Source organism: Schistocerca nitens, chromosome 1 (genome assembly GCF_023898315.1).
Source record: "Schistocerca nitens isolate TAMUIC-IGC-003100 chromosome 1, iqSchNite1.1, whole genome shotgun sequence".
Taxonomy (NCBI): domain Eukaryota; kingdom Metazoa; phylum Arthropoda; class Insecta; order Orthoptera; family Acrididae; genus Schistocerca; species Schistocerca nitens.
This window is the reverse complement of record NC_064614.1, coordinates 201839393-201855236: the sequence shown is the minus strand read 5'-3', so window position 1 is coordinate 201855236 and position 15844 is coordinate 201839393. Positions and strand designations below refer to the sequence as shown.

Below are 15844 nucleotides of genomic sequence, written 5' to 3'. Positions count from 1 at the left end.
TATTCGTTGATTACTATCGATAATAAAAGCCAGTTTTGAGCAAAATTTTGCAACTATAGTCCAAAGTAAAACCACCTCCTTAAAGCGATTGGGGTCTTCTTGTATTCGTTGCTTACCATGATAATAAGGGTAACTCTTTAGAAAAATTTTAAAACTGTATTTGTTTTCATATTGTTGGGACCCAGTGGGTTAACGGAAGGACAGACAGATGGGCAAAGTATGGCAAAAACAATATTTTCATTTAATTGATATAATGACAAATTGATGTTTTTCGTATTTTTTTCCTTTACCTGTACTGTGAAACTTTGCTTCTTGTCAAATTTCATGATGGTAGGTCAAGTGGAAGTACCCTATGTATTTTGATGAGTGAGTTTTCGAGTATAGAAATATGTTACATAAATCTGATTGAATTGCCTTAGAAGCTTACCTTTTTCCGTATTGCCAAAGGGGAGGCCACGACGTTTGGAACGCAGATTGACTGCAAACTTCGTACACTCGTAGTACTCCACGAGGACAACAAAATGTGGTTAGCGTTCAAACCCCGTAAACACTGGATCGATGGATCGAGTCCCGCTGGTAAGTTTTTTTTAATTTCTAACACAGTAATTTTCTTTACTATTTATATTACAGTTGATACAATGGGAAAAATACGTGTAATCGGATGAACTTTTATTAAATTTACAATTTTATTTGGCAGCCTACAAATTTTTTGCTATCACAGATAACATAATATTCATAACTATCGACTAGTAAACGACCAAACGCATAAAGTGATGCTGAAAATGTATGCTTTTCCGTGATTTGAGAAATCCCTTATACCTGGAAGGAGCCCTAAACGACTTGTTACCTCCAAGTTTTGACCGGCACAGACTGCTTTCGAAAGATGTACAATTAATCGTCGCTTTCGACATTACAAGTTGCAGGATGGTATTTTTCGAAAAAACATGGAAAACAAAGTTAAACGGCACCAGCTGCATTGAATAAATGCTATGTTTCCGCATACGCAAGGTCTTTTGAGGTTTTCCATGGAAAAACAAACCTCGTTAACATTTTCATAAACCTCTCTTTCAGACGATAATTTGGAAGCAAACCATGCATAACGCAGCATTTCATTAAACATCGGCGCTGATAATTGCTCATGCAGTATCGACTGTCTTTTAATAGCGGCCGGCCGTAGTGGCCGTGCGGTTCTAGGCGCTACAGTCTGGAGCCGAGCGACCGCTACGGTCGCAGGTTCGAATCTTGCTTCGGGCATGGATGTGTGTGGTGTCCTTAGGTTAGTTAGGTTTAATTAGTTCTAAGTTCTAGGCGACTGATGACCTCAGACGTTAAGTCGCATAGTGCTCAGAGCCATTTTTTTTAATAGCGTCTTCACGAGAAGCAATTTCTCGTTCTCTTTTGATTAAATACGAAAAATTTTGAAGACACCGACAAGCATACATTTGCAGTATCACTTTATGCGTTTGGTCGTTTACTAGTCGGTAGGTATGAATATTATATTGTTTGTGATAGTAAAAATTTGTAGACTGGCAAATAACACTGTAAATTTAATAAAAGTTAATCCGATTACACGTATTTTTCCTATTATATCAATTGTAATACAAATACTAAAGAAAATTACTGTGTTAGAAATTTAAAAAACTGACGAACGGGACTCGATTCATCGATCCAGCGATTACGGGGCTTGAACGCTAACCACTTTTTTTGTGTGCTCGTTAGTGATCGTTGTATTTGGTCATTGCGGACGTCGCAAGACATCCTGTTCAAGTTCTGTGGTTGATCCTTCCACTCAGTTTTTTTTATTACAGAGGCCAGTCGGCTCTCTGGCCGAACACGCTGAGCTACCGTGCCGGATAACCACTCGGCTGCCGCCGCTTCATGGTAAAAACGGCCACGCACAGCTATATATTTGACGACAAAAATTATCTTGCGAATTTCTCAATAACCCTTGAGAAGTGCGCTGCTGCTTACACATTTTGTTGTCCTCATGGAGTACTACGACTGTGCGAAGTTTGCAGTAAATCCGCGTTCCAAACGTCGTGGCCTCCCCTTGTTAGTATGTGATACGAATGTCATTTGATACCTCTACCCATGCCTACGGAAAAGGAGTCTTTATAATCGGACAGACAGGTGGACAACAAAGTGATGCTGTAAGTATTATGCAACTTGAGGGTGGTTGGGGGAGAACGGAAAGGAAAGAGAAAGAATTATCTATGTCAACTGCATCGGAACTTCATGCGGAATCAGCGGCGACGAGTGACAATGCGTGCCAGACCGGGATTCGAACCCGGGATCCCCTGCTGACTAGGTAGTTGCGTCAACCACTTGGCCATCCGGACACAGTGTTTATCGCAACTGCGCGACACGTACACCGGCGGATTCTCATTCCCACCTGGCATCCCCTGTCCGCAGTCCCTTCCATGACCCCCATTCTCGCTACTTTGAGATTCCCGTAAGGGCTACAATGTAGTTATGCATCCACACTGGAAGTGGTGGATTCACTTGTCTGAAGGAACAGACACCGTGCACTCATGTAACTGATCCTATATGGGTTCCGTTTTTACCGATGGAGGTGCGGAACCCTAAAAAGATCCATCTACATCGACATCTACATGATTACTCTGCAATTCACATTTATGTGCTTGGCAGCCGGCCGCGATGGTCTCGCGGTTCTAGGCGCGCAGTCCGGAACCGTGCGACTGCTACGGTCGCAGGTTCGAATCCTGCCTCGGGCATGGATGTGTGTGATGTCCTTAGGTTAGTTAGGTTTAAGTAGTTCTAAGTTCTAGGGGACTGATGACCACAGCAGTCGAGTCCCATAGTGCTCAGAGCCATTTGAACCATTTTTTTGTGCTTGGCAGACCACAATCATACTATCTCTCTACCATTCCACTCCCGAACAGCGCGCGGGAGAAACAAAAACCTACACCTTTCTGTTCGAGCTCTGATTTCTCTTATTTTATTTTGATGATCATTCCTACCTATGTAGGTTGGGCTCAACAAAATATTTTCGCATTCGGAAGAGAAAGTTGGTGACTGAAATTTCGTAAATAGATCTCGCCGCTACGAAAAACGTCTTTGCTTTAATGACTTCCATCCCAACTCGCGTATCATATCTGCCACACTCTCTCCCCTATTACGTGATAATACAAAACGAGCTGCCCTTTTTTGCACGCTTTCGATGTCCTCCGTCAATCCCACCTGGTAAGGATCCCACACCGCGCAGCAATATTCTAACAGAGGACGAACGAGTGTAGTGTAAGCTGTCTCTTTAGCGGACTTGTTGCATCTTCTAAGTGTCCTGCCAATGAAACGCAACCTTTGGCTCACCTTCCCCACAATATTATCTATGTGGTCTTTCCAACTGAAGTTGTTCGTAATTTTTACACCCAGGTACTTAGTTGAATTGACAGCCTTGAGAATTGTACTATTTATCGAGTAATCGAATTCCAACGGATTTCTTTTGGAACTCATGTGGATCACCTCACACTTTTCGTTATTTAGCGTCAACTGCCACCTGCCACACCATACAGCAATCTTTTCTAAATCGCTTTGCAACTGACGAATGAGAGACCTGGATTAATTAAGAACGTGCACACAAGATTCCACCGTACATGTATGTTGCCCGAGGCTGGACTCGAACCAGAGATGTCTTCTTTGAGAGGCTGCACCGCCAAGGCGAGACATCAGAGGCCTTCCGTGACGAGTCGAAGCAGTAGCTTCCGCTGCCGTAGGGCCATCTTCTTAGTGTCACCTGCGCTGCCACTCCTTTAAGTAATCATCTTACTAGGCGACTGTGTGTCTGCCTTGATGCTAATGGCAGGGTATTACAGTCATTTTTCTCTTTCGCAGAGAGCAGCTGCGAGCCGCCCGTCGCGCGTTAGGCAGATAAACTAGTAGAGAGATAGACGGACGGGGCTTCTAATCAGCGCCGGCAGCAGAAGCGCCGCGTTGCGCAAGTGGTCGGCTGCCCTCCGCCGCCGCGGAAGGCCCGTCTGCACAGAGGTGGGAGGGGCGTGACGTCACGGCCACGTGACGGAACCGTCGCGGGCCGGCCGGGCGCTCCGCTCGCACAGTTCGCGGCGGGTTCTGATCCGGGCAGCACACAGCAGGCAACCATGAGCGACTGGGGGTACGCGCAGAACAACGGTAAGTGCCCCTGGCGCCTGCAGGCTGGCTGCCCGCCGGCCCCGGCGGCGAGCCGCTTGCCCCCCTCAAAGGCGCGCGTCTGTTTACACACACGGCAGCGTGCTTCACCGGCCGCTGGGTCCTCTCTCCTGTTTGTAACCGTACAGAGCAAACGATTATCGACAAGCTGTTACTTGCTCGTTTCTTGGCTCATGTCTAAGACCCTTCAAATAACGAAGTGATGTAGAAAGATTAGCAAAACTTCATAGGCAAAGAGACCACAGCCAAACAACCGAACTAACTTTGCATCTATGTGATAGACCTAAAAAAAAAATAGAAGTTAAGAATCAAGCACGAGAAATCAGTAACCAGTACTATTTCACACATCACACATGTAACCAGCCCTCGGAAGAATAAAAAAAATTTGGCTTCAGCTCTTAATAACGAACTAGAGTAAACAATCAAAGATAAAGTCTTAAAGTTGATGATTGTAGTTAAAAACTCTTCTGTATACTGAGCTGGGATAAGAAACATTTTTATACATTATTTCTCAGTTGACAAGAAGGCGTCCAGGCAGCCAAAACCGTTACCATTATAAAAATCATCAGCAAATCCTTCTTTGACACTTTACTGACAAGGGAACCTCCCCATCGCACCCCCCTCAGATTTAGTTATAAGTTGGCACAGTGGACAGGCCTTGAAAAACTGAACACAGATCAATCGATAAAACAGGAAGAAGTTGTGTGGAACTATGGAAAAAATAAGCAAAATATACAAACTGAGTAGTCCATGTACAAGATAAGCAACATCAAGTATATTGCCTATTCAGGAGCGCCGTGGTCCCGTGGTTAGCGTGAACAACTGCGGAACGAGAGGTCCTTTGTTCAAGTCTTCCCTCGGGAGAAAATTTTACTTTATTTATTTTCGCAAAGTTATGATCTGTCAGTTCGTTCATTGACGTCTCTGTTCACTGTAATAAGTTTAGTGTCTGTGTTTTGCGACCGCACCGCAAAACCGTGCGATTAGTAGACGAAAGTACGTTCCTCTCCAATGGGACTCGAAAACATTTGATCGCAAGGTCATAGGTCAACCGATTCCTCCACAGTAAAACACGTCTGATATATTCTATACGACACTGGTGACGGCATGTGCGTCACATGACAGGAATATGTTGTCGACCCACCTAACTTGTACACTTGGCGAATGGGTAAAAAGATTCTTCTACCTTGCCCGATTTAGGTTTTCTTGTGCATGTGATAACTCCCAAGAAAGTGATGAAAACATAAGAGTTTGTCACATAAACTGCAACAAATGAATGCAACTGTTTCACAGTCACACAGATTTCCCTGTGCTCTGTCAAAACATATGTTTTTTAACGTTTTCCAATTTTTTCCGTGTTTAGACCGTCAAATCCTGCATATGTCCAAGCAAATCTGAACATGTCCTGGAATTTTCGAGAGCGAAGTTGATTGTGTGAGTGCCTGAACTTTGATAATTGACACACGTCAATTGCTAGAAAATAAAGTTAAAATTTTTACTCGAGGGAAGACGTGAACCAAGGTCCTCTCGTCCCGCAGTTGCTTACGCTAACCACGATACCACGGCGCTCCTCAGATCACATCGTCCTTGATGTGGCTTATGTTACACATCGACTACTCAATTTGTATATTTTGCTTATTTTTTCATAGTTCGACAAAACTTCTTCCTGTTTTCTCGATTGATCTGTGTTCAGTTTTTCAAGGCCTATCCACTGTGCCAACTTATAACTAAATCTGAGGGGGGTGCGATGGGGAGGTTCTCTTGTGAGCAAAACTTTGAACATAGCTGCTAAGGTTCAGTGACCGAGTCAGAATTATATTAGTACAAATAAGCCCTCGGTCACAAATATTAATTCAAAATTGACCAGGTTTCGACCCTATTATGAGAATCGTCTTCAGAATTAAACTAATTGTCCTAAAACATAATAGGTATATAAGACATTAATAAACTAAAGTGAGTACTGACTGGAAAGAGATGCAGTACTTGCAAGTCACATTCCAAAAAAATCCAAGCCGGAAAGGCGACGTCATGAAAAGTTGTAAATAAGATGGCGAGCCGCTAAGGGCTGCTCGTACCTGAGTGAACACGGGTTGCAACAAAACTGAGTCTTTCCGGCTTGGATTTTTTTAGAATGTGACTTGCAAGTGCTGCATCTCTTTCCAGTCAGTACGCACTTTAGTTTATTAATGTCTTATATACCTATTATGTTTTAGAACAATTACTTTAATTCTGAAGACGACGCTCATAGTAGCATCGAAACCCGGTCAATTTTGACTTATTATTTGTGACCGAGGGCTTATTTGTTCTAATATAACTTTACTGAGCATTTTCTGGTTTTTTATTTTCTTATGACGTATCTATTGGCGATAGAAGATTGCATTAGTTGGTGGAATATGGGTATATAACAGTGGAGGCAATAATTCACATAAAACAAGATTTCTTGCAGCAGACCAGATAAGGCACAAAAAACAAAAGCATTACGCACCCGAAGTACAGCACCACTGTCAAAATACTAGGCTTCTACATTGACTGGGAGAGTTTAGATATGAGGCGTGTACAGTAAGGGTAGATCATTCCCCGACTAGCTGAATACGGATCAGGTGGGGGGTTTACTCCTGTAACGAAAATTCAGACTCGACTCTAAGGCCCAAAAGCGTTTACGTGTTCTCGAGTAATATCTCTGGGAAGAAGTAGCGTTCGCCCTATGTGATTTGTGAGTTGTCAGTTATGAAATGGTCTTAGGAGGAATTTCAGTTACCTTGTCTTATCGTAAAACTAAGCCGCAACGTGGATCACCACGTTCGTACTTCGTACTGTCGCGGAAATATTTTTGCATTCACACTATGAGGAAAGATAAAGTAATACTCCAGTGGGCCGATAAATGACGGCTGCTCGATATAAGTTTTTAGCGAAATATTAGTAGTATCAAACTTATTTTTACATCAGTAGCTTTCCGTAGCGTCCTGGTAATGGGGCCATTCTGTTATTGTTTTCGATAAGAATGACAGACTCCTATCTGAATGGACGGCGTATTTTCAGTGTATAGCCTGCTAGAAGATTACATTTTCCGGTTACGCTCAGTTTTCGCCGGCTGACCTAGATGTCTTCGTCCTGGGCTGCAAACGATTGTCTAGCACCAGTACGTATGGACCGAATTCACGCGCCATTTCTGTGTCACTGTTAGTAAAATGTATAGTAACATACATAAAAACGCACGCTTTTATCTTGTACGCGAACTATGACAGGTACACCTAGCAGCGATTCAGACGAACAGAGCCATTGTACGCGAGCGAAAAGGTGGTCCACAAGCGGCATCTTGCCTCGTGAGTGACTCTTATTCCGTAAGGTTTCACATCGATATGTTGATCTGATATTCGAATCAGAATTGGAGTCACCAAACAAGAAGCAACGTTACAAGTGTTGGACGGACAGAAAGCAAATTTCCCGAAAACCACGTTCACGTAACTGACACAAGCTACGCTTCTGAACGAAAGGTGAAATCAATCTACCCTTTTCCTGTTGAGTTCACACTCAAATAAGAACTTAGAACGGAAATATCTCAACTGATATTTACTAGATTTCGTTCATTCAGATACCGGCCGAGTTGCTTTTGCACGTTGAAGAATCATGACATTAGCTACGAAGTAATAAGCACCTGACTACTGAGAATTCGCCACAGACGAAGAAAACTTTTGATTCAGACGTAGAAATATTGTGTGTAAAAATGGAATGGTTTATATCTATCAGTTACACCAGAAGAGCTTTAGTAACTGTGTCACTGCACGCTTGATTCACAAAACCGTAGAGCGATATCTGCTGATCAGTAAATGGCAAACTGTTTTATTGTCCACTCATAGATTCATAACAACAATGTTTCGTAAATGCTGGCGCTTAAATAAATGAGAAAAACGACCCATTACGTAGCGTATAAACTTTCTGACAGTCTAGAGACTCCAAAGTTATACATTATGCTACCGATAGCAAGACGTATTCTTTCGAATATCTTCTCAATAAACACTTATACCTTTGTGCAGCAAGCATGCAGAAAATAGGTGACAAATTCTCAGTAGTCAGGTGTTTATTACTTCGTAGTTATTCAAACCGAGCGAGGTGGCGCAGTGGTTAGCACACTGGACTCGCATTCGGGAGGACGACGGTTCAATCCCGTCTCCGGCCATCCTGATTTAGGTTTTCCGTGATTTCCCTAAATCGCTTCAGGCAAATGCCGGGATGGTTCCTTTGAAAGGGCACGGCCGATTTCCTTCCCCATCCTTCCCTCACCCGAGCTTCCGCTCCGTCTCTAATGACCTCGTTGTCGACGGGACGTTAAACACTGATCTCCTCCTCCTCGTAGTTATTCTTCAACGTACAAAAGCAGCTCGGCCTGTGTCTGAATGTTTTCTATCGAAATTCAGTAAGTATCCATTGAGATATTTCCGTTCTAGGCCCTTATTTGATTCATACTCAGCAGGAAAACGGTAGACTAATTTTACCTTTCGTTCAGAAGCGTAGCTGCTGTCAGTTACATGAACGTGGTTTTTCGGGAAATTTGCTTTCTGTCCGTCCAACATTTGTAAGGTTGCTTCTTGTTTGGTGACTCCAATTCCGATTCGAATATCAGATCAAGATATCGACGTGCAACCTTATAGAGGGAGAGTCACTCAGGAGGCAGGATGTCGCCTGTGGGCCGCCTTTTCGCCCGCGTACAAGGGCTCTGTTCGTCTGAATCGCTGCTCGATGTACCTGTCATAGTTCGGATGCAAGATAAAAGCGTGCATTTTTAACTAACTATATTACTAAATATTTTATTTACAGTGACACAGAGTTACTTTCTATTACTTTGTGTCATCACACTGTGTTGTAATGATAAAAGTAGGCAGATACAACAACTTTATTTAAATGGGTTGGACTTAATTTGTTTCGTGAGCATGTTCACTACATCCCGTTCCATTAATAATTAGATGGTGAAATATGTACTCCTTCTCTTCTAACACAGTTAGTATGATTATTTCGATTGAAACTGGCAGCAAATAATGGTTTATTTCGTCACCAACTCTTGGTGATACACGTTACTGATTTCCCTTAATGATTTACGAGCGTTGCATCCCGTCGGCACAAAACCTACGTCTACATCTATAAGTCAACAAAATACGGGAGGGGGGGGGGGGGTTATAATTAAACTTTCGCTAGTTGAGAGAGCCCCCAAGCAAACGAGTGATCGTAGGACAACGAAACTTTGTGGAAACGTTTTTAAGGGCATGCAGAAGATAAATAACGAATAAACCATTGGGAGAGTCAGGTTTTAATTTAGATATGAGAGGATAATAGTTGTTTACTGCATACCAACTTCACGTTCCAGGTTACAAACGTTGTTCTGTGAGACGACCATCTGCTTGCCGACAGCTTGGAACCGCAATAGAGATCGCCCTACTGCTGCCCGAAACATCTCAGGTGGGATTTTGGCTACCTCCCTCGGCACGTTCATCTTCAACCTCCGCCGTGTGTTAGTTATCCCGTTGATAAGCCCTGTTCTTCAGCTAACCCCATAGTCAGAAATCACACGGGTTCCAGTCTGGTAATTCTGGTGGTCACACAGTTTGGGACGATAAGCCAACGATTCAGTTTTCTCAAAGCGTGTTACTGACTGAGTGACCTCACGAAGCATGGAGCTCCATTGTGCATCAAAGCAGTTGGGTCCAAAGCACCTCTCCTCCGCAGAACAGAGATCACATGTTAGCGAAGCAGATCATAGTAACGTTTGTCGTTCACGCAGAATATCCTCGGTCCTTTGGGTCAGAGTTCCTCCAACGTCGCCGAACCAGTACCGGCGCGTCATAGCACAAGCACTACTATCAACGGAAATCCTGCAGCGCACGGTCAGAACATTATTGGGTACAGATACGGTAAATAGTTTTCCGTCTACAATGGCTAAAGTAGCGAAAGCACCGTGCATTTTTGCATTCGCAGAAAGTCGGAGATTGGAATTTTGTGAAAAGGTCGTGCCGCAAAGAAAAACGCCTTTGTTTGAAAGAGTGTTACCCTAACTCGCGTATCAAATCCGTGACACTCTCTACCCTATTTCGCGATAATACGAAACGAGTTGCCCGTCTTTGAACTTTTTCGATGTCTTCCATCAATGGCGTGATCGAACGGTTATGTTATGTTATGTTATGTTATGTTATGTTATGTTAACCAGGGACCTAGAAACGACGGAGAGGCACCGTCCCCGTCCCCGCCGCAGCCGCAGTGGTCCAATTCACCCCTCCGTCGCCCCACACCGAACCCAAGGTTATTGTGCGATCCGGTCCCCGGCCCCTCCCCCCACCCCTCCCCCCCCTCCCCAAGGAACGTCTCACACCAGACCAGTGTAACCCCTATGTTCGCGTGGTAGAGTAATGGTGGTGTACGCGTACGTGGAGAACTTGTTTGCGCAGAAATCGCCGACATAGTGTAGCTGAGGCGGAATAAGGGGAAGCAGCCCGCATTTGCCGAGGCAGATGTAAAACCGCCTAAAACCATCCACAGACTGGCCGGCTCACCGGACCTCGACACAAATCCGCCGGGCGGATTCGTGCCGGGGACCGGCGCTCCTTCCCGCCCGGAAAGGATCAAACGGTTAGTGATACCTTCGCTTCCTAGTGCGCAGTACGTAACATTATTTACGTTCAGCGTCAACTGCCAGGCCTGGCGTCAAATGACGATACTACACAAGTCTTCCTGCATTTCACTACAGTCTCCACGCGATGCAACCGCCCAGTAGACAACAAAATCTATAAAAATGTAGCAGTTGTCGGATATTGATGCTGGCTGAACAGAACCGGCGAAGGGCGTCCCCGTGGCGCTGTGGCCGCAGCGACGCCAGAACTGGCGCCTGCCGCGTAAATCAGGTGGCGTCGCCTGCGCCGTGTCGGCTTGCCAGCTACGGCGACTGGCGGCATCGCCGACTGCAGCCAAGGCGCCCTGTCACGCAGTCCGAGGCGCATTCCTGCCACTGGTACTCCAACAGTGCTGTGCCCCCCCCCCCCCCCCCGACTCAATTTTAAGCCCAGCTCCTCAATCTACACTCAGGTGACAAGTCATGGAATATCCCCTAATATCGTGTCGGACCTCCTTTTACCCAACGTGGTGCACCAACTGGGCTTGGCATGAACTCAACAAGTCATTGTAAGCCCCCTGCAGAAATATTGAGTCATGCATGCCTCTATAGCCGTCCATACTTGTTAAAATGCACGAGTTTTTGCGCGAACTGACCTCTCGATTATGTCCCATAAATGTTCGATGGGATTCACCGGGTAGCTAAATTATTCGCTCGGATTGTCCAGAATGTCCTTCAAACATTCAGGACAAAAAAATGTTAACCATTGTGGTCCGGTGACAAGGCGCATTGTCCTCCATAAAAATTCTATCGTTGTTTGGGAATACAAAGTCCATGAATGGCGGCAAATGGTCAATGATCGGTTCAGCTAGACAAGAGCACCCAGTCCATACGACGTAAACACAGCGCACACCATAAGGAGCCACCACCAGTTTGCGCAGCGCCTTGTTGACAGCTTGGATTCATGGCTACATCTACATCTATACTCCGCAAGCCACCCAACGGCGTGTCGCGGAGGGCAACTTACGTGCCACTGTCATGACCTCCTTTTCCTGTTCCAGATGCGTATGGTTCGCGGGAAGAACGACTGCCGGAAAGCCTCCGTGCGCACTCGAATCTCTCTAATTTTACATTCGTGATCTCCTCGGGAGGTATGAGTAGGGGGAAGCAATATATTCGATACCTCATCCAGAAACGCACCCTCTCGAAACCTGGACAGCAAGCTACACCGCTATGCAGAGCGCCTCTCTTGCAGAGTCTGCCACTTGATTTTGCGAAACATCTCCGTAATGCTATCACGCTTACCAAATAACCCTGTGACGAAACGCGCCGCTCTTCTTTGGATCTTCTCTATCTCCTCCGTCAGCCCGACCTGGTATGGATCCCACACTGAAGAGCAATACTAAAGTATAGGTCGAACCAGCGTTTTGTAAGCCACCTCCTTTTTTGATGGACTACATTTTCTAAGGACTCTCCTATTGAATCTCAACCTGGCACCCGCCTTACCAACAATTAATTTTATATGATCATTCCACTTCAAATCGTTCGGCACGCATACTCCCAGATATTTTACAGAAGTAACTGCTACCAGTGTTCGTTTCGCTATCATATAATCATACAATAAAGGATCCTTCTTTCTATTTATTTGCAATACATTACATTTGTCTATGTTAAGGGTCAGTTGCCACTTCGTGGGGTCTGCGCCACACTCGGACCCTACCATTAGCTCTAACTGAAATCGGGACTCATCTGACAAGGTCACGGTTTTCCAGTCGTCTTGGGTCCAACCGATATGGTCACGAGCGCAGGAGACGCGGTGCAGGTGATGTGCTGTTAGCAAAAACTCTCGCTTCGGTCGTCTGCTGCTATAGCCCATAAACGCTAGCCGCATTGTCCTAACGGATACGTTCGTCGTACGTCCCACATTGACTTCATCGATTATTTCACGCAGTGTCGCTTGCCCGTCAGCACTGACAACTCTATGCAAACGTCGTTGCTCTCGGCCGTTACCTGTGGTGAGAGGTAATTCCTGAAATTTGGTACTCTCGGGACCCTCTGACACTGTGGATCTCGGAATATTGAATTACCTAACGATTTCCGAAATGGAATGCCCCATGCGTCTAGCTCCAACTACCATTCCGCGTTCAAAGTCTGTTAATTTCCGTCGTGGAGTCATAATATCGGAAACGTTTCCACATGAATCAGCTGAGTACAATTGACAGCTGCGCCAATGCACTACTCTTTGTGCAAGCGATACTATCACCATCTGTATATGTGCATATGGCTATGACTTGCCACCTCAGCGTATAATTATCTCCCGCCTTCCTACTCAACTCCTAGTGGGAAGAACTCCGAAGGCTCCAGTTTTACCATCATCGTTATTAAGCTACACGTATTTTGGTTAAAATAAGTCTTTTCTCTCCTATCGGAATGTGGGCTCTCGAAATCTGAGAGTAAATAGCTGAGGTATGTACAACTCTTTTCTCGTGGCATATCACTACTTTGTTGAACAGAAGCGCCGCGCTAATTATACAAACCAGTGACGAAACGCGCAACGGATTGAACTTTCTCCATCTCTTTTGTTAACAGTTTTGTAAAGTTTGCAAACTTATGAACGACTAACTGGTTCAAATGGCTCTGAGCACTATGGGACTTAACTTCTAAGGTCATCAGTCCCCTAGAAATTAGAACTACTTAAACCTAACTAACCTAAGGACATCACACACATCCATGCCCGAGGCAGGATTCGAACATGCGACCGTAACGGTCGCGCGGTTCCAGACTGTAGTACCTAGAACCGCTCGGACACCCCGGCTGGCGACTAATTGGTGAAACGAGAGTCTTGTAACTGATCTCGCTCGTAAATTAAATTTCTGCACGATTCTTTGAATTAATCTTTCGAGGATCTGGCTATGTTTGAACTTATTTTGTGTGTCTGTTCCACCTTAACTCGATGAGACCTGAGTTTTCTCTGGTGGAACGAAAATTTTTGTTTATGTGGTAATACTCGTGATTTTTTAATGATTTCAGATGCAAGATTTATACACAAATATGTACCCGTTTTCAAAACATTTTACACTTGACTTCATTTTATGGACTAAAATAAGTAATTGCGCAATATTCTCTATTGTAATAAATAGTAAAATGATCATTAAATAATTACTATGCAAAATAACGATAACAATGTTGGATTATACAGTGGAATATAGCGAACAAACCACATCATTGTTTTATGGTGGTCACGACCTGCTGCGCACTGACTTGCTGATATTTTCATCGTGATGCCCAACAGTAGGCAGCACTTGCGCATGATGAAAAGGTTGAACATTCACAAATGTGTACCTCAGGTTTCTATTGGGAAAGCGCAATGCTGTTGCAATTAACACACAATAAAAGTTAGTTCAAATGGCTCTGAGCACTATGAGACTCAACATCTGAGATCATCAGTCCCGTAGAACGTAGAACTACTTAAACCTAACTAACCTAAGGACAGCACACACATCCATGTCCAAGGCAGGATTCGAACCTGCGACGGTAGCAGTCACCCGGTTCCGGACTGAAGCACCCAGAACCGCTCGACCACCGCGGCCAGCATAAAAGTTAGTATAAACAGCTGTAGCCAGAGAGTCTGAACAGGTTAAATCACTACCCGTCTACGCAACCGAGAACCATAACGCACATTTATGAAGTGGCACGCGACATGGAGGTAAGCCGGTTCGAATGGTAGTGGCTGATGAAATTTTCATTGCCATTATTTGAGTGGGAAGGAGAGGACGGATGGTGGCTTAGAGCTACTGGTCATCAGATTTTGAGTCGGTGTGTTGGGTTAAATTCCAGACCTCTTCAGAGTGTGTCGTGAAGCGAGGGCCTGTGACATTGTGGTGATGGTGATGCGTTCGTCGGACGAAGACGTTAAGCCCGGCGGTCCCTTTGGCGCTTTTCGAGAGGAGTGGGCAATGTGTCGGCACCAGGTCTCATCATCTCGCTTCCCACCATCAGCACACATCACAAACGTATCACCACATCATAGACGCATCCATTACGTTCGCCTACACTTCACACATACATAAGAACACAATTCCCACATATCCGGAAGGAAAGGGCCCATTGTACGCGGAGGAAGAGAAAACCGTTTCCCACTAGGCGGCTGAACCTACCGTTTTCGAGTGTCCCAGACAAGGATGCCATACGACTTTACTTTAAATCATTCCGGCCACTCACCTGTAGACATTTTATGGTCGACTTTCCGGTGATAAATCGCTAATAATCAACTGCGGCTCCCTTTATGGTGAAGGTTAGCAACGAATCTCTGCGCCTAACTTTGATTTTCTGCTGGTCTCCTATTTCGTTACAGTTTTGTGTAAGTCTCCCATATGTAACAGCATCGTTCCCGAAAAGCCTGCTGGAGCTGTTAGCCAGCAGGTTACATTTATGTATCATGAAGGGAGGAAGTGCTGTAGCACTTCCTTGGAGTGCACTCGGAGCTATTAGCACAACTGACTACTTTGTCTTCTTGAGAAGAATGTGGAAGTTCTATTTGCCAGGATATCTTGTATCAATCAAAAAACTGGTCTGATAAGTTCGTATTTTGTTTGCTGGAAAACAGATACGAGCTATATCCATGTTTTTCTTGAGCTCGTGAAGAAAATAGCAGCTTGACTTCCGCACTTTTGGTGCCTCAGAAATATGTGTTGGAACCTGCGAAGTAGTATTTCGGCCTTTAAAAGGAACTCGTCATACGCAATCATGATGTTATATTAACGGCCAGAGGAAACTCTCATTACTCAATGGAAAAAATCGTATTTCTTTGAGTCATCGTTAATTTGGCTAGCGACTAGCTGAGTTTTTCAATGTTATGGGAACAGTCTTCTGTGGAGGAGCCACTTTCAACCTGCAGGTCAGAATAGAAGCGTGTGATCGGCTGAGAATTCATGTACCGAAATCTCCCCCAATGAGCCACCAGAGCTCGAGAAATTATTGCAGATGGAGTAGCGAACTGAAGCTTTGCAGCGAGTGCGTAGGTGCCTTGCCTAAGACCAAACACTCGGGCTCACGAGCAGCGGGATTCATGTCCTCGTGTTA

General features: G+C 44.8%; 1 protein-coding gene across 1 annotated transcript in view; it reads left to right on the top strand.

The window, feature by feature from the left end:
- Positions 1 to 3999: 3999 nt before the first annotated feature.
- LOC126245712 (carbonic anhydrase 13-like) overlaps positions 4000 to 15844 on the top strand; it is a 252299-nt gene continuing 240454 nt past the window's right edge. The window contains exon 1 of the mRNA XM_049948338.1: positions 4000 to 4149. Within this exon, the coding sequence (XP_049804295.1) occupies positions 4119 to 4149 (31 nt within the window). The 5' untranslated portion in view covers positions 4000 to 4118. The remainder of the gene's footprint in view (positions 4150 to 15844) is intronic.